Source organism: Temnothorax longispinosus, chromosome 8, assembly GCF_030848805.1.
Source record: "Temnothorax longispinosus isolate EJ_2023e chromosome 8, Tlon_JGU_v1, whole genome shotgun sequence".
NCBI classification, from domain to species: domain Eukaryota; kingdom Metazoa; phylum Arthropoda; class Insecta; order Hymenoptera; family Formicidae; genus Temnothorax; species Temnothorax longispinosus.
In genome coordinates, this window is record NC_092365.1 from 6,814,213 (window position 1) to 6,833,441 (window position 19,229).

The 19,229-nt window shown below is 41.5% G+C and overlaps 1 protein-coding gene across 14 annotated transcripts in view; it reads left to right on the forward strand.

The window, feature by feature from the left end:
• The window catches only part of Crtc (CREB-regulated transcription coactivator), a 36,532-nt gene that overhangs the window by 12,197 nt on the left and 5,106 nt on the right, over nucleotides 1-19,229 (forward strand). For 3 of the 14 annotated variants that reach the window (XM_071784968.1, XM_071784979.1, XM_071784980.1), the window contains 10 exons: nucleotides 6,009-6,270; nucleotides 7,789-7,894; nucleotides 8,146-8,296; nucleotides 9,360-9,455; nucleotides 12,730-12,879; nucleotides 13,483-13,650; nucleotides 13,903-14,082; nucleotides 15,708-15,770; nucleotides 17,451-17,525; nucleotides 17,733-17,895. In XM_071784968.1, coding sequence (XP_071641069.1) covers nucleotides 6,009-6,270; nucleotides 7,789-7,894; nucleotides 8,146-8,296; nucleotides 9,360-9,455; nucleotides 12,730-12,879; nucleotides 13,483-13,650; nucleotides 13,903-14,082; nucleotides 15,708-15,770; nucleotides 17,451-17,525; nucleotides 17,733-17,895 — 1,414 coding nt within the window. Of the gene's footprint in view, nucleotides 1-6,008; nucleotides 6,271-7,788; nucleotides 7,895-8,145; nucleotides 8,297-9,359; nucleotides 9,456-11,321; nucleotides 11,370-12,729; nucleotides 12,880-13,482; nucleotides 13,651-13,902; nucleotides 14,083-15,707; nucleotides 15,771-17,450; nucleotides 17,526-17,732; nucleotides 17,896-19,229 lie in introns of all 14 variants that reach the window. The other 11 variants (XM_071784972.1, XM_071784969.1, XM_071784973.1 and 8 more) reach the window with 11 other exon arrangements.

Genomic DNA, 19,229 nt, shown 5'->3' on the forward strand with positions numbered 1-19,229 from the left:
AAAAAGTTGCAACTTTTTCGGCCGCGAAATTTTTCTCAGCGTCAGGATAAAATCTGTCGTTTTGTAGCTATGCGGATGCTTTATTATTTTCGCGCGCATAAAATCGATACTTCGTATTAGGATATTAATTTTTCGCTGAGAGTAATTATACCGTGAATCTGTTCGATCGTACAGGCCCAAGATTTTCCCTCGTATTTCCCTTTTTCTCTTCGTTCGGGCATAAACCACGCGTATCGACGCGTACACGACCTTCGAAAACGGTTCTTTCGCGTTACTACTAAAAGAGAATTTAACAGATTATTGCATCCAAGAGCTTAAAAGATTGCCCTGAAAACACAATTTTCCAAATAAGATTGCATTCGCACGATTTCTTTTGCTTATTGCGAAAGAAGATTGAAGCTGAAATATAGAGAATTAATTATAAACCTTATTCGATTATTTGTAACATAAAATCGTTTATTAATAATAGTAATTTTTTTATAATAGTCTGCATAAACTTAGATGAGATATATTAAATCTACAACATATTTTTAAATATACATCTTTTTAAACATTTATTTATTTATTTATTTATTCAATCACTGCCTTATTGCGGCTTCGGATGGATATCTTTTTAAACATTTATGTAGTATCTTTCGTCGAAAGAAAAGATAGCGAATAATACGGATACGAGTATAAACCGCAAATGGCTAATAGAAAGTCGCTGAAATAAAACTACTAAAGGATATAAATTATTAGTAGAAAGTCGCCAAGTTTTGCGTTGAAAACTTGTTTCTCTCTGTGAGTGAGAGATTCGAGATCAGGGCTGGATTTTCATGTAAAAAGAATATAGGCGAGCTCTATCTTTTCGGAGATTTTGCAAAAATCTGAAAAAAATTTAACTTTTATTATTATTCGCTAGACGAATGCGATCTTTCTCCTGTCTGCATTCTCACGTATCACAGAGTTAGGATCGGAATAAATTTAAATTCGGGGCAGAGTACCTACGCGACGTGCAACATAGCGCTCGAGCGCTCTGCACTCCGCGAGGCGATCGGGATGAATAACGATATATACGTTGCGGGCGCAACGTGTGTGCCGTGTGTGCCGTTTTACTTTGACAGGCCCTCCGCTCGTCGGTAATCTCATTCTTGAATATGGATAGCGGAGTAATTACATTCAGGCTTCCTCGTGGCGGGACGTGAAACACACGGGAGGGAAATCGGCTGGCGGCGACGCGACGTATGTAACATCGATCGCGAGCCCTTGTAACCCTCAATGTGCATCGCATCCGTCACACGTTGCTCTCGCGAGACCAATATTGGCCTCGTGTCAGGAGCATGCAGGTAGCATAAGGAAAGCCCGGGAGTCGCTGTCGCGCGCGTTCGTTTCAATCACCGGCACGTGCCGACACGCCGCGGACAGTAGCGACGACGCGTATTCTCTAATCTATTGAAACTTATTGAGAGAGACGAGAGAGAGAGAAAGAGAGAGAGAGAGAGAGAGAGAGAGAGGTGTATGAAGACACATATGAAAACCGCCACAGCGCTCTAAGTGATAAACGGCTTTAGTCGCCTCACATTGTCTTCAAATAGGTCATTCGTTTCTACCCTAGGATGACAAGGTATTTTACAGTCGGGAAATACACGGTGTTCAACGGGAAGACTGTCTAAAAGAGCGCTAACGTAGCTCATACTGTTTCTCTCGTCGTTACTCTCTCGAAGAGTGAAATATCACTTAAAACGAGTAAAATGCAAGTGTAAAGAAAACTGAAAATTAAGTCTGTGCACTTTGAGTGATTCGCCACTCTAACTATAAGAAATAGTAAAATTGCGTTATAAGTTGGAGTGAAAGGGCACTCTTTTCGAGTGCAGTAGATCAGTGTTTACAGGAGTGAATTATGTCATTCTACAATTTTAAGTGGAAAATTTCACTCTGTTAGAGTCATTTCTCAGTCGATCTTTAATGGATCGTTTACTGTACATAGCTTTAGAGTGAGATCGTATCACTCTGGTAGAGTAGCCGCTCTAAAAGTTTGAGTAAAAAATTCACTCCCACCTTATGAGTGCTTGAATTTATTCAAATTAGAATAACAACCCTCTCTTTTGGAGTGACTATCGCAATTACTCTAATTTCTAATATATTAGTGGTGAAATTACTAATGAGATGTGGAGAGTAAAAGAGAAAGAGTTAAGTGGACGAGGAATCGACCTGCCGCACGGAGGCGGTTGATTGTCCTCGTTTGACTTTTCGGGCGAATATGGTAAATTCGCGAGACATGGACATGGCTTTTATTAACGTCGACACTAATTGAAGGTATGTTTCTTCAACGAGCGCGACGTTGGTCGATGCGCCGCGCCGCGCCGCTCCGCGTCGCGCCGTCTCGTGCGACGCCCACGACCCTGACATTGGGAAAGTTGTGAATGGAGACGTCGACCCGCGTGGAGTTCCTACTTCATTTCCAGATTTTCGATATAATTAATAAAGTTTCGGTTTCTTTTTCTCGGGGAGATCCGACGTGTCCGAGATCCGACGTGTTTAGCACTCGGTACTATCTTAGTGTCGTCCTAGAAAAACGCAAAATGTAGAGATTTCCTCGCGTTTCACGAGAGGGGAAAAAAGAAAGACTTCCGATACATTTTTCCCTTTTTTGAAAGTTAACAAAGAAAGTCTTTTGTTTTAGGTCTATTAAAATAGTATAAGCTGCCCCTCTATCGATTCGCGTCGCGGCGCGATCGTCGTCATAAATCACACAAGTTAATAGCATTTTGTGGCTGCTTATAACATTGTTATTTATAATTTCTGGGGTTTTATCCTAACAAAGGTTTTATATAAAGCCCGGCGTGGCCGGTGCCGAGCGTCCACCACGAGATACGCGGCGGAATATATGTTAGTATCCACGCTATCATCATACGCGCGGGCGCGACGAATATCCCGGACACGTGCACGCGGCCGCTTCTGTGTGCGCGTGTGCGTGTGCGTGTGCGTGTGCGTGTGTGTGTAGCGCCGCCTCGCTCGTGTATGCGACGTAAAAAAAGTCGCGGTGAAGCTATTCTTGCATCGTCACTATACCAGACGCCACTATACGTTCTGCATATTACATTATGCAAATGGGGTAACGTAGCGTAGTGATGATCTGGTCGTTAAAACTCGTATCGCGGCGCTGGCTTCCTCAAAATACGCTTCGATAAAACCTATCGCGGGAGTTATCACACGCGTGCTTACGCGCGTGGTTAAGCCGTTACGTCACCGGCGATTCCAACTACGTGGAATTGTTGCGTCGCATATAAATATCGCTACATCTACTCTCGCATCTACGGCGAGTAAGAATCAAAGGTTTCTTCACAATTGAACGGGACGCGGTCGCAAGACGCTTTCTCAACGATCGCTTTCGAAATACAGGGCCGAAATTCTTATACGGAACGAACGAGAGATTAGGCGAGAGATGTGTATGGTATTTTTGTTATATTCGATCTCCAACTTGACGTAAATAGCGACAGTTTAGTTTTCGAGGAAAGTGTTGTGTCACGTCAATGTTTTGCTCGCTTGAAGTATAGTGTTGAAACGTTTTTTACACAACTGATACCGCGATTAACGAGCGGATGACACGCGTGCTCGTTCAGCATACTGTTCACGAACGTCTACATAATCGTGAAAGAGACGTTCCGTGTTTATCGCATAAATTCAACAGATATTAGGTAATAGCCGTGCGACCCACGCTCAACCGACACATGGCGATCAACGCAGCGGGAGCGGATAGAGATTTCTTTATTGGATTCGCAGTCTCGCCGCAGACAGGAAGCTCAAAATCCCACGAAATCGTTTCATCCCTGTTGATCGGGCGCTTATTTTCTTCTATAGGAATTTAAAGAGGGAATTTTTTTTCAACAACACGGTCTTTTTTCGTAGAAAAGCCCTGCTCTCGAAATTTAATACGTTAATTAAGTTTGTTGTTTGCATTATACATCTGTAAGATCGTGAGATGATTACGATGGAGGGGAGTTTGGAATTGAAGAATAATTTAATCTTTAACAGGGATGATTATAAAACGTAGAGAATGTCGCAAACAATCTTCGCCTGGAGTTTCTTAAAAGGAAAACGCGATATTATCTGATCGCGTTAGCGACGTCCAATTTGCAGTATGCTTTCTTTTCTCGAGATGTAAAGCAGCGAGATATCGCTTCTCGGAAGTGGCCCTTGTTGTGCATCCCTCTCGCGTCTCAGGCGACGGATAAGGGAAGGGTATTGTCGGTCGGTATATTGAAGGCTGAAAAACTTGACGATCAAATACGTGGCAAAAAATAGCCGCGATAGGAAAGCAGCGAGGTGACGACGACGCATTCGGTAGATTGCGACATAAAATTTATGTCACGGTGAAAAATACGAGAGATATCGACGAAGGAAGCCTCATATAGTAGGTGCTTTGAGAATTTTCTCACTCGTGGAACGAGCGGGATGAATTTTGTCAGGTGCGACACTAAATGGGATCTCTATGGGTATTCGGGTCATTCGAACACCCACATTAAATTTCTTTATGCCGTTTTAATCGCCACTCATAACGCCGACAACGACGGCGGGTCGTAAAGCAGACGAGACGTTTTATGAGGCGCGGGATTCGCGGAGCGAGAAAATTCTTCGCCACCCGTGCCGGTTGAATGGTTCGCCGGTGGTTGGAGGGTTCGGCGACCGGGTTTTGCCACCGTGGCACGTAGATAGAAGTGAATTATTTCGTCTCGACCTCGACTCCTTCCTCCCCACCTCACCCTTCCTCTTTCCTTCCCTTTCCTCCTCCACGTATAAAACACGCGAGTGCGCCTTCGTAAAGACGCCTCTCTGACGAAGGCACCCTGTATAAACTCGGAATAACGAGATTTGCCGGAATCCTATCTTATCAGGCGCCAATGGCTTTCAGTGCTCGTTAATTATCGCAGTTCGCTCTTGTTTCCCGGAGCATCGATATCGCTGGCTGCCCTTCTCGCATTTTTATTATTTTTCACTGGAGAGAATCGGATCGAACCGAATATCACGAGGAGCGCTCGTGTATCTCGTAATCGTCTTTTTCTCGCGAGCAAGGCTCTGAAATGATTTTGTCGGATTGGAATTTTGCGGAAGACATTTAGGGCCCCCTGGCACGCAGAGAAAAACTTAAGCAATAAGACTTGAACAGTAAGCAAATTGACCAATCACAGTCAAGAATTCTCGAAAACTTAAGGCAGCTATTGGCTCAATTTGCTTACTGCTTCTCACACGGTATATATCGCGTAAAAGAGTCACGGTCGGTCTCGCTCCGCGTGCGTACTTGGCGCGAGACACTACTGTGTCTCTTGATACTCACTAATTGCGATCTAAATATTATATGGAAACTACTCTTTAAAACTCGAAGAGTGAAATGCAAGTGTATGTAACAAAACTGAAAATTGAGCCTGTGCACTTCGAGTGATTCACTCTAAGAAACAGTAAAATTGCTCTATAAGTTGGAGTGAAATCGCACTCCATTTGAGTGAAAGGGCACTCTTTTTGAGTGCAGTAGATCAGTGTCCATAGGAGTGAATTATGTTACTCTACATACTCTACAATTTTGAGTGAAAAATTTCACTCCGTTAGAGTCATTTGTCAGTCGATCTTTAATGAATAGTGATTCGCTATAACTTTAGAGTGTGATCGTATCACTTCTGTAGAGTAGCCGCTCTAAAAATTTGAGTGAAAAATTCACTCCTACCTTAGGAGTGCCCGCGTTTATTCAAATTAAGAGTGACACTCGGAATTCCCTCTCTTTTGGAGTGACTATTGCAATCGCTCTAATATATTAGTGGCGAAATCACTCTATAATACGAGATTTGGAGAGTAGTTGCACAGAAAGTTGCGCCGCAATGAAGCAGCGAAGGAAGAAAGGCACCAGCACTGCTCGCTACCGCACGATTCGCAAACGTTTTTTTCCCCTTTCCGTTAATTTATGTTGCAATCCTTGCATGCTGCCGCCATCGTCGCAATGTCAATCCTCAAGAAGGGTTTGTGCGTATCTTTTACAGACGGCGCTCAGCAATCTGGAGGAGCACAATGCCATGTACCGTGGCGACAACAGGAGCCGGAGCATGGGGGTTGGACCTATGCGATCATCGCGCCCGATGGAGAAGAGGCACGACACGTCGCCGTACAGCGGCGTGCCTTACCTGTCGCCACCGCCGCCGGACACCTGGCGGAGAACGAACTCGGACTCCGCTTTGCATCAGAGCGCCAACGAGGCTTGCCAATCAACCTCCGCCATGTCTCATCGACGAGGTAGCGACGCATGTCGGTTTTTCTTCTTTTCTTTTCCTCTTTTATTTAAATATAAACATCGCAAACCTGTTCTGACCAGTACACTCCGGATGACTCTGACCCGCGACGCGCGCTTTCTCTCAATGACGCGGATGCTGCGTGAAAGACCGCGAGAAAGACCCGCGTCGCCGAGATAGCATATGGGACTTTACGTAATACCACGCGTTTCGTCAAGGCACTCGCCACGTGTTCTTATCTACAAAATTAATGTCTTGGAACTAATGTCTTCGTGTCTTTTCAAGTGTCGCTATTATAAATAAAAACAGAATCATTCATCCTATCTCAATTCGTATATCGAACCCGGCGCAACGCGGTTGAGAAACGCGTCCATTTAAACTCTATCATAAGCATTACTTTTTTTTCAGCGTTTTTCTTCTCTTGCAATTGATCGCGGTCCGTCAGTAAAGAGAAGGGTGATTAATCAAACATCTTGCATAAAACTCACCACTTTCACGCGCAAGCATTATTTCGTCAACCGTTAATAATTGATATGAGGCTGAAACTACACGTCCTGCAGTTTACGTGATTTTTTTTGCGTGAAGACGAAATCGGCGTTTTTTTTTACTCCCTCGATGTTTACCAATTCGAGCGTGAGCGAGTATTCGCGGGTGAATAATATTATAGTTTTTCAACGTCGCTCAGCCGCTGTATCAACGAGTTCATCCTATGTAAAAGTGCTCCCGCCTTCGCGAGGCTGCTTCTTTGACTTTTGACGCAACTTTCATGAATCAGTTCAACTCGGATATTTCGTCATTACCATATTGCCTCGTTACATCGCGACACCGCGCTCCGTTCTCTTAAGTGGATACCTAGATAATTTTACAAAGAGATTGATCTCCTAAACCTCGCCTCACAAGTGCACGCGGCGTAATCTATGCGTTAAGGGCTTTCGCGACTTCAAACTATGAACTCGGAATTCCCGCGATTCCGTTTACGCTACTGTCTTGCACTCGCGAAACTATAATTTAAACGCTCTTTTACTACTACACGCCGATTATAAAGTTTGTAAAAAATTTAATCAAAGAATCGATCCCTTTTTCAAGGCAAAGATTAGTTTTTCTTCTTTCGAAGCAGTAACGTTGTACAGTTTCGATATACATAAATTACTTTTAAATCGCGTCGAGTCACAAAACTTTGCGGAGCGATCTCGCGCCGGAGATCACTCTACAACGAAGCAGGTGAAACGTTATACGGTATAGTAACGTTAGTAAGCGATATTATATTACTCCGGAGAAATTGGATAACTAGTTTGAGAAATCCCCCGTTCATTCCCTCCCCGTATGCATTCTGTACAATCGTAACCGAAGATGTTGTATCAAAATGGATCGTTTTATATTCAGTGTCGCGGAATAACGTAGCTTTTGAGCGAACTAGATATTGTCTGAAATAGGAGAATCCAACGGCACGTTAACTTATCGGCAGTGCAACTTCGCGTCCGTTACTCGTAATTGCAAAACTTGTGATAAAGTGCGCATGTTCTGTAATTAACAGATCAGCACGCTATGACCGGAAGCGGAAGCGACAACAGAGATTCTCACCATGGCTTCATCGAACGACCAAGATCCTCGTGCGAAATGCCTAGAGTGCCTGGGATTAAGTACGTATTGTTGAATGATGAGACATCAATCGGCGTTTTTGAAAAAATTAGCGCTTTCACGTGAAAGAGCAAAGCTCGAAAAAGAATGCTTTCTCTTTCAGTTCGATTCACAATCAATTTGATGACTCGGCAACACTTTTGCCGCTGAACGCTCGATGGAATTATTATATACATCCGATAAAACTTTCGTTTGATTGCGTCGCGAGTTAATTGAGTTAGTTACGATTTTTTTGTGAAATCTGTTGTTTCAGCATATATCCGAGCTCGCAACCACCGGGACAGCAAATACCGATAGGCAACAACACGGGGTCGTTGCCCGACTTGAGCAACGTACACTTTCCGTCACCACTTCACACTCCTCTGGACCAGGAGGATCATTCGAGTAGTACGCCGTTCAGCAATGTAAGTTGTTCAACCGATTATCGTACGTCGACTACGATAACATTTTTCTATTTTTCTTTTCCTCTTGATCTTATACACGCACTTTTCGCGAGGCTGCACGTTTCTGAACGAGTCTTTATCGCTTTTACAGCGATGTTCTATTTCTCTCTTTTTTTTTATATATTTTTTATTCTCTCATCTGTTTTCGAGATCCTCGGAGAAAATGTCTGCGAAACGGCATCCAAAATTGTAGCGTGTTAAGGCGTGTTTGGGTATTGTATCATTATGGTAAATCTATTATTGCCACGCGTTAACAGATATGTTTCTCCGAGTGATTCTGCACGTATCAAACGAAAGACGAAATACAGTTTTGGTTAATGCTCTCTCGCGTACGTACAATCGCCAATAGGTTCTATAAATAAGCGGCGTTACTCATTGCTATTCAACGGATAATTTAATCCATCCGGTTTGTACGATAAAATCTCGATATTTTATCAGTTAGACTTTAGAATGTGCAGTATCCGTTATTTTAATCTCTTTTGACTTACTGTTAGATTACTGTGGCGAATAAAAGATTGATATTTATATACAAGATTCCAGATCTATTTAATTATCGATTTTTTAAAAATGAATCAGGACTTCATCTTAGCAAAAATTTGTTGTTTTTAAATTATATTTCCAATTATTTAAATATATAATAAATGCATTTATTTTTTGAAAAGAGCGGCTTTCATCGATATCAATATTAATCTGTTTCTGCATTTGAGCGAATTGAAATCGGTTAACTAGCTTAACGTTTTACAATTGATGCGGCCAACGGAAAGAATATCCGATTAAAGAAGTTAAAAGACAGATGTCGATATCGAAATTGTTCATTCGCGTTTTTTCTCGTCGGCCTTTTGTTTTTTTTCTCGACACAATCGCGTTGATCACTCTCATATTCTTTCCATATTTTTTTACCGCTCGCTTTCGCGAGCGAAGTCGTCGTCATCGAGTTACGTACAGACAAGCCGTAGACAAGTAGGATTTACCACTGGCAACGGGAGTCTCTTTTTGACATGGTCGAACCGCTGGTGTATTCCAGAGTCCTCAAACGAGCAGTCCCACAAACCTGTCCAGCCCGACCAGCTTGGCACAAGCTGGTAGGCTCTCCTTTTCACAGGATCCGTCAAGCGTCCAAGTAAATATCCTCGCGGCCCCGTATTACTGTAGATTGTGCCTATACTGTTATAGCGCAGCGGATTTTTAATTACGAGTGACACGAACCCGACAATATATATTTTTTAAATTTTACTCACTTGTCCAGAGAGCTCGATGCCACGAGCTTCTGTTTTAGATACTTGAAACGATAACGTAGATCTCGGTTAAGAGCCGCTGCCGTAGAATGTTGCGAAGCGTGCGAAATATCCGCGACCGACCTGAAAATTATTTCAGGATTTTTTATTTAAAAACCAGTTTCTGAAAATTTCTCGAGGTCACGTCTCGGCAAATTTAATTTCACTTTACACCGCGAAATGATGTCGAGTGCTCGGATATTTCGCATCTTCACTAGGCGAATTACGGAATCGAAGGGAGCGCATTTTCACGGTTTTGAATATCTAAATCCACGATAGGCGGAATTTATTTTTTTTTTGTGACATATACGTGTATGGTGCATGCTCGAAATCAACGAAACATATGTGAATAAATTTAATAGTCAAATACGTATAGTTTGGAAAAAAAACAATTGTTAAGAACGTTACCTCGGTTCCGTGAAACGATTTTGTTTATTGTAGAGATCATCAAGTAAGAGTCTGGCCAATTTGACAAATAATGGTTTAAAGCTGCTTTTAAAAATAATGCACTTTCTATAGAGTTTATACATAGTTAGAGACACATGACGACATGTTCTGTATGACAAATCATAACAAATGTAGGCTGGGTCACGATGGGCTGGGTTTGCTTTTGACGCTTTTGTTTTTATATTTTGGATTGGTTCTGTCGTGGTTTGTCGATACCAATCAGCGCACAGTCGATCAGCGGCCAGACTCTTACCTGAGAGTCTCTAGTTTATTGGAGAATGTAAATTAGGATGCAATGGTTGCATGAGAAGGACACTCTTTGTGCTTTTCTGTGCTTTCTTAAATGTTAGATTGTTTTGATTAAGGTAGCGCTAGAATCTTGAAATATTGCAGCTGCTTTCAGGGGAAAAGATATAAAGTGGGATCGTTTATTTCGTCGGGGAGCTAAACGATACAGATTCCGCAGGAAAAAAAAGAAAATTTAAGAAATGTTATCTGTCGCGAGACGCTTGACGTATTTTACGTAACTGTGAGGATTATATTCTTTTAGCAATAATTTTTCGCATGTAGTTGGATTGCTTTCACGCTGATTGAATAATGTCTGGAAACGCCATTGCTTTAGTCGGAAAAGGATTGAAGTATATCTTTCACGAAAAGTCTCACATTTTCCTCGGCATGCTCTCTCTCGATGTTCGAGTATACAAATTCCATCGTAGCTGAGTTATCAACTCTTTTTCTTTTTTTTCCGCGTCGTAGCTGTAATTTTCGATGGTTTAACGTAACAAGGATATAATGTTGCGCGCAATTATGCAGCGTTAAGTTCGAAATGAAACTTTTGCAGCACGCTATGGAAAGCACTTGTGACCTAAATGCGTCCTGACATTATTAATATAGAATTTAATAACATTTATCGAGGCGCCCCGCTCGATAATTCCGATCGTTAAACCGTACTGCAAACGCAAAATGAATTGCCCGCGAGAAAACTGCGTCGCTGGCGCGACATATATATATATATATATATTTTTTTTTTTAATGAAAAAGAAAATCCCGGGGATTCAACACAGTTATTGCCGTTCGTTTCCATTCGTTATAATATCAGGACGTATATGTATTTTAGCGAACAGCTAGAGAAATTCTGACCGAATTACCGCGTGCGCGTTTATACCGGCTGCCCGCCGCCGCGCCGTCTCTCTCTCACTTTAATTTTCTATTTATTTTTTATTTTGCCTTTGTTGTAGTGGTTGTTTGTGTTTGTTATTTTGCAGACCCATTTATCAGTGCCTGTTAACTCTAGGTTTCTTCACACGTGTAAGGTTAGTAGACACACCAGTCTCTCTCACGACGTATGTAATAATACGGTATACGCTTTATGTTTGTTGCCTTTTACATTAATCGCGCGACTTGGCCGTTAACACCGTGGCATTTTTATTGTTTCGCTTGTTACATAGCACCGTGCTTGCAGACATACTCGAAATACAATCAATAATGAAGCGTGTGTATATGCGTAGTGTGGACGTACTGCGGGTCGTCGCAACATCGCACACGTCGGAGCTTGGAAACGAAAAAGTTAACGCCGCGATAATTGCGCTTGGCAAGAGGGAACGGACAAGTAAAAGTTGCGCAATGATAATTCTAAGGTGATCTCAACGCGAATCACTTATTTCCGCGTCGTAGCGTAATGAACGGTCTCGTGATCGCCGTGCGCGATTGAGAATCTGAAAATTTTAAATTAAAAAAAAAAAAGATACCTACTTGAGTCTCCGATGGTTTTTTTTCCAAGTCGGCTCACTTTATCGGCGAATATACTTCTCTCGGAATTTTATTTCCTTCGCGGCGATCAAGCCTCTAGGACGTTGTATAAAAAGCAACGTTGTGCCAAGATATTATCCCTCGACTGCCAAAAGCGTAATTCGTAAATATCTAGTATATGGCACACCTTCGTAGTCCAGCTCAAACGTTTGCTACAAATTCGGTGGAGCAACTCGGTTGTTGCGGCGAACCGCTTCCGCAAGTCCGATGCTGTAATCAATGATGTAGAGATCGATTACGCGAGCCTGCTGCGACTATGTAGCGTCTATTCAGTTGAGTTTGGTTACATGAAAGCGCGAAAAAGAAGAGAGAGAAAGAGAAAGAGAGTGTATGTATGTTTGAGAAAGAGAGCGAGAGAGAAAGAGAGAGGGGGGAGAAAGAGAAAGAGTGTGTATGTGTTTGTGTATGTGTGTGTATGAGAAAGACAGAGAGCGAGAGAGGGAGAGGGAGAGGGAGAGAGAGAGAGAGAGAGAGAGAGAGAGAGAGAGAGAGAGAGAGAGAGAGAGAGAGAGAGAGAGGGAGAGAGAGAGAGAGAGAGAGAGAGAGAGGAGGGAGAGAGAGAGAGAGAGAGAGAGAGACGAGAGAGAGAGAGAGAGAGGAGAGAGAGAGGAGATCGAGAGAGAGAGAGAGAGAGAGAGGAGAGAGAGAGAGAGAGAGAGAGGAGAGGAGAGAGAGAGGAGAGAGAGAGAGAGAGGGAGAGAGAGAGGAGAGATGAGAGAGAGGAGAGAGAGAGAGAGAGAGAGAGAGAGAGAGAGAGAGAGAGAGAGAGAGAGAGAGAGAGAGAGAGAGAAGAGAGAGAAAGAGAGCGCAAAACGAAAGAGGCGACAGAGCGACGATCGATCGTTAATAGCGATGGGTATGAAGCAGGGTGTGGCACTGGAAAACAGCACAAGTACTTCGCAACAGGATCTTCAGAGCTATCCGCAGCAACCGGCGCCGGCGGCGACGTCTCACAGCCCGACTGCTGGCCATTACATTTATCAACAACCGCACAGTCCTGTGCCGCAGAGTCCAGTTAGTATGCCGGCCGACCCAAGTCGGACGTTTCCGAAAATTATTATTGTAATGCGCGAATACTATTTAGCATTACTATAAATACTTGGATGCGCACTCTACAAATCACATTTAAATGCAGTCTTGATCTATTTTCGCATATACATATATATGTATAAATGTTTAACATCTAATCAGTTATACTGAATAAACGAAATGGGCATTTCTCTAAAAAATTATCGGTCCAAGGAATAGCAAATGTTAACCCTAGCTCGTCACATTCTGGTCCAGTGAACCGCTGAATGTTTTTCTAGTTTTCACATAATAACATAATTTTCTAGTTTTCTTGTAGTAAGTTCATTTTTAACTCAAATCATTTTCTTGATATCTTATTCAGACTCTGTATTTCCAATTCCTATATTACAAGCTTAAAAATATTAATTAGAATGAAAATGATAATGCGACGAAGTCGAGCGGTCTCACGGACCGGAGTGTGGCGAATTAAAGACTCGAAAATAAGTGTGGCTAGCTAGGGTTAATTGATATATAGCTCTAATATTATATAAGTTTCAGTGATTGTCGCTGATAGCTATTTACTATATCTTATTGATACTCGACATTCAGAAAACGTCACACCAGCACCAGCAGCACCAGCACCAGCAGCATCAGCAGCAGCAGCAGCAGCAGCAACAACAACATCAACAATCGCAGCTCAATTCGTTGGGATCGTATAGATCCACGCAGTCGGTGAACAGGCCGTCGCCGCAATCGTCACCTAGTCTAACCGTTCAAGTGAGATCATCTCTTATCATAAAATTTCGAGAGATAACGAGCGTTTAATAACAAGTTTTTTATCTCCCTACAATATTAATTTTCAGAACAATTTGAATGCTAACGTTACGTATATAGAGTCACCCTATTACGATAATCTAATAGTTTGTATTTAATCTAAAAGACTTGTATAATTTCATCTAACGTGAGAAAAGTTCCGCTCTCGTGTCTGCAATAATAGCCTCGTGCGCGAGTAAACGAGTCTGAAAGTAGCGCGCATTCCTTTTTCAGGGAAGTCCCTTAAGTTATAGCAATAATCCATCGGCGCCGCCTAGTCCTACAGGACATCCGGGTCCACCCAGCTTGACGTCCGATGCTATCGATCAGAATACTTATTTCATCAGTCAGGCGCAAGCGGCGACCCTCCAGCAGGAATTCGAACAGTTCACAATGGTACGTGAGTCATTCGTTTTTTGTTTTTTTTTTTAAAGCAAAACGCTGGAAAAGGGACTGACTCGTTCGTTCGAGTTCGCGAATTGTGTCACGGGCGAGACATCTCCGAAAAATAGGTCTTAAATTTTGAGTCGGTTAGATCGGTTCAGCCCAAGTTCTAAAAAGTTTCGTAAAATTAAAATATCGGCTCGCTCTCGACTATCCATTTAGGTGAGGGGAAAGTAAAAGTTTTCCAAGCCATCGGAAATATTCGATCGACACGTTGGCAGTGGTCCAGTCGTACATTCGGCATTCTTATTTTTATCATTCAAGCTCTATCTCAGACAAGGGAATATTCGATATGTATAATTTCCATCTTTTTTATGGAACGGGCAACCCCCGCCCCCCCCCCGCCTTCACGATCGTTCCGATATTGCGAATCTGCGCTGAATCGTGAAACCTTGTCAATCCTTTCCGGATCGTGTGGAGCTCGCGATTGGAACGTAATACGCACGTGCTGCATGTTTTTTACGCGGTATTTCGACATATAATTGCATTCGGGTTTTCGCAGAGAAAAAAAAGAAAAAGAGAGAGTGTGCGTATGTGTGTGCGCGCATTTCGCATGCTACGACTTATTTAATAGGTATATACACGCGTGACCGTAACGTCAGAAATACTCGCGCGCGCATTTTTATTTCACTATTCCCGATAAAGGCAACCGATATTTTCAAACGCGAGAGATTCGTCGTAATTAAATTTTTTTTTTCCATCGGGTTGAGTTTACTCACGCAACGATACGGGGCGCGAAAAATATAGTTCTCCAATTCCGAATCTGAATTCGATCGTCTGACAGTCAGTGATTATGTAAATTATGATGAATTTTCCAATTATAATTAATTAAGGGATACCCGATCCTAATTGGCGCTCAATCTTTTTTTATGCATGTCGAAGGGACTGGTAAGTATTTGCCGCTGAACTGCTCGTATCTAACGGATAGTAAGAGTCGAAAGACGAAATAAAGGCAAACTTAAATATTAACGACATCCAAATTTCGATCAGACGCAAGTAGAATTACAAAATGGTTGTATTTTAATTAGCTTTGCAATTTTAATTTGGACTTGGAATTCCTCATTTAGATATTTTGCTCATTAATGTATATAATAGTTTTCGCGCATACATATAAATACTCACATTTTGCCATGCAAGCTGATTGGTTTTTGCGAATTTCAATACATATAATATGCATTACTCTTCAGGCGATTTGACCTTCAAAGCTATAATTATAATGCTACGCGATGAATTATTCCAAGCGAATGATTCGTATGAATTATTCTGTCGGAGTCACTTGATATTCTACTCGGTTACATCGTCAAACGTTCCATTCTTCAAAGGCTTCAAATTATGATGCTCGACGTTTTTTTTATTTCTTTTTTATTTAATGCGATGCACCTATTATGAAATTGTAAATCGTAACTAGTTACGTCAATCGCGTCAAAAGTATTGAATTAGAAAAAAAACTAGTTTTTTTTTAAATGAAAAAAATTAGCCTTATTCGTAAAAGACGGCTGTATAATTATGTTTGATTATATTGCCACTAGACTTACAGTCTTAAGTCTTGTTGTTTATCTGTTGCCTGCATTCGTCAGGAGTGGCCCAGATTTGCGCAGCAGCTGATGGAACTCGGTTGCACCTGGACCACGCAGATAGAGGTGAAATATCGCCATTAGTTGAAACATTTTTATTTGCAAATTCAATACTGAGAGCATGTCCAGCGTTGGTGTCGCGGGACACCTTTTGCAAGGCTTGCAAAAAGTATTTTCTCTCGAGAATTATAAAGTTAACAATTGTATGTCTGTTATTACACGTGCTGTATTGTAATTATTAAAGATTAAACGCAGAAACATTGTTACCTTCCGCGATACGGAGAGTAGACTCAATATTATTTAGATATTTAATGAGTACGTATATTAAGTCAAGAGGGAGGTGGATAATTAATACAGTATCTAATAAGCTGCTTAGTTAGCGCATTAAAAAAAAAGAATTTACACAAACGCCGTATCTTTCATGATACTTGAACAGCGGAGGTGTTGCATATAAACGCGTGCCAAATGTATTCCCGTGCATGGAACTCACTTGCACGTGCGGCGAAGGAAAAATATCAGATCCCCGAGGGGATGAAATATTTGTAGATTAAGGTGAAATATTGCTTCGCGGTGAAATATCATGCCACTGCGCGCTAATGTTTAAAACATTAAAACCCCGGTCGAAGGGAAATTTTAAATGCGCCGTTAAAAACCATAAACGAGGAAAAATACGTAATAGGCGGGCTCTTATCGGCGGTATCAGGAGTGCAGGAGACTAATAATAATCCGCGATTCGTATAACGTGTACTCTCAATTGATATCCCGCGTTAACTCGGAAACGCGCTGTTAGCTGTTACATATGCATATGCCAAAGTTGCCATGGTGCGTGCTGCGCCGCTGCGGGACTGGTTTTGTCACGGAGGGCTTCCCTTTTTATTCCCTCCTCGTTATCACGCACAAGTAGCCATTACTATGGCATTTGATATTGCACGGATAGTTACGCGCCGAGCCGCCGGTTTAAGTGATAGAATGGAAAAGACGATGTTTTACGAAATGAAAAGCGTCGTTCAAACCCCAAACAGCCTCATTTGTTCGCCTGAGACTACCGCTCAAACAGCCTCAGATTACCGTTCGATATTGCCCCTCGATACCCAGACAGCACGCAAATGTCTAAAAGACACTTTTAAAACATCTTTAAGACATGCGTGCTGTCTGGGTATTAGCATCGGTGAATCTAAGAGCGATCTAATTATAATAACTCATTTTTTCGGGCGAAGAGTCGTGAATTTCGGGCTAAGTTAAATAAGCGGGAATAGACACACGGCTGGAAACTTTGTACTTGCGAAATAATAGACGTGTAGGACGAAGCAATAAGTTTCTCGTGGATGCCGACTAAGCGAAAACGGATTTCATTTAACAATGGCTATTAGGGGAATCGGAGGATCCGGAAATCGAACGGTAACCAACGTCGTGATAGATTCCGAGGTCGAACGGGGACGATCCTCGGGCGAGCGGCCACGACGAGCTTACGAACTTACAGTTCGATCGTATTTATTTCTCTCTTTATACTCTTCTTCCGCTGTTTTCCCTCGCGCAGTTTTCCCTGTACAGTGTCCCTCGCAGATCATTCTATAAAAAGCATTTGGGGGCTGGAAACGCGTTACACGCGAGAACGCATCAACGTTCGCGCATTCGCTTAAAGACGAATCGGATTAAATCGCGGCTGCGGTAAATCCTTCCCCGAGGCTTCTCTCAATGGATACCAGGCTCATTTCTACGACTTTCTTTCTTTTTTCTCTACTTCAGATGGACACGCCGGTGCAGGCGAACACGATTGGGACGTTTATCGGGTCACCGAATCATACTACGAATTACACGCAGGTAAGAAGATCAGTGTCTAAGTTTTATAATTTGTTGCTGTAAAGAGACAGAGATTTATAACGAATTATAAAATTTCTGTAAAAATATCTTTACGAAAGAAACTTACGAAAGAAACTCCAAATTAAAATATCTTCTTCTTGCGATGGGGTTTGTATCGCATTATCTTTTATCTTTGTTTAATTCTTTAATATTGTCTCTGTGCCTCAGAGCGACGTGATTAATGTCGGTGGCGAATTAGGCAGCGCAGACACGGGATACTTTAGCACGAGTCCACAAATGGGGACCTGCTATCAACCTGCGACGACGACGACCACTGCTACTCAGCAGCTCACCCCGCAAACTCCAAATACACCTACGATTATTCTCACAGGTATTATCGCATGGACGTGTATCGGGATTTTTTAACACGTTGACTTATCACCGGTAGTTACGGTAGCTACGGTATTGTAATATTTCATCATTATAACATGCTTATGCTAATGAAAATTAATTATGGCATACATATATCTACATGGTAAAACTTATCGGGCAGAAAATGTGTTAATTTTTTAATTTTACTCGTTTTCGAATAAGTTATACCATTTTTGATAACGTTTTATGATAAAAATCATTATCCATGAAGTCAAAGTAATTTTTAATTGTTTATCAATATTTCAAGAAATTAACTTAATCATGAACAATAGGTGTAAAAAATATTCGCACACTAGGAATTTTCACAGAAAATAGTTTATTTCTGATGATAAAATAATAAACAAATAATTTTTTTTTTTTCAAATCATAAAGTCTCTTAATAATACCTCAATAACAAAACTGTTTATACTGATTATAACATGATTATAACATTTTATACTTCAAAACAATAAGATAACAAAAACAAAATAGTAATTTCTAAAGGACACAAAGTATATATTTGTAAACACCTATGATATCAGTGACAAAAACTAATCTTAGATAAGGAACGTACTTCGTATGTTTGTTTACATTTGAGCTTTGTTTGGTTGAACCTTTTCTTTATATATTGACGCAAACTTCCACAGTCGTTATTCTCTATTTTACGAGAATGGGAACTTGAAAAAGATACGAGACTACACGAGGAAGGAAGAAAAATTATTATTAGGGTGCATAATCAATGCGGAAAGTCTCGCGCAAACAAAGATTGTTGATCGAGCCCGTTCAACGATTTAATCTCTTATTGACCGATTTTGTGTACAAAAAAAATGGTAAAAAATACACCCAGAAGTCGACCGCACGTCCCTTTAAAGACCGATGAAGATTTATCGTGCATCTTATAAAAAAAGATTCCAAAATTTATGCTCTGACGATTGCTGCAACAACAGAAAAAACGAGGTATTTTAGTCAGCACTATTTGGAATGTGATGCTCAATAACGGTTATCACGTCGAATAATAAGAAAGAAGTTTTGGGTCAACACACACACACAAGATAACTGGGAAAAACGACTTTAATTCACCAAAAATTACCCCTCATTAAGGATAGTGACTTTTGGAATAAAGTCATATTCTCGGATAAGAATAAATTTAATATTTTTTGATCGAATGGGAGACGCACATTGTAGCGAAAAATAAATTGTGAACTGAATTCTCAGGTAATTCGATACCCACTGTGAAACACGGCGATGGTTCAGTGAAGGTGTGGGGCTGTATGAATGCTGGAGGGGTTGGAAAATTACATTTTAATGAAGGTA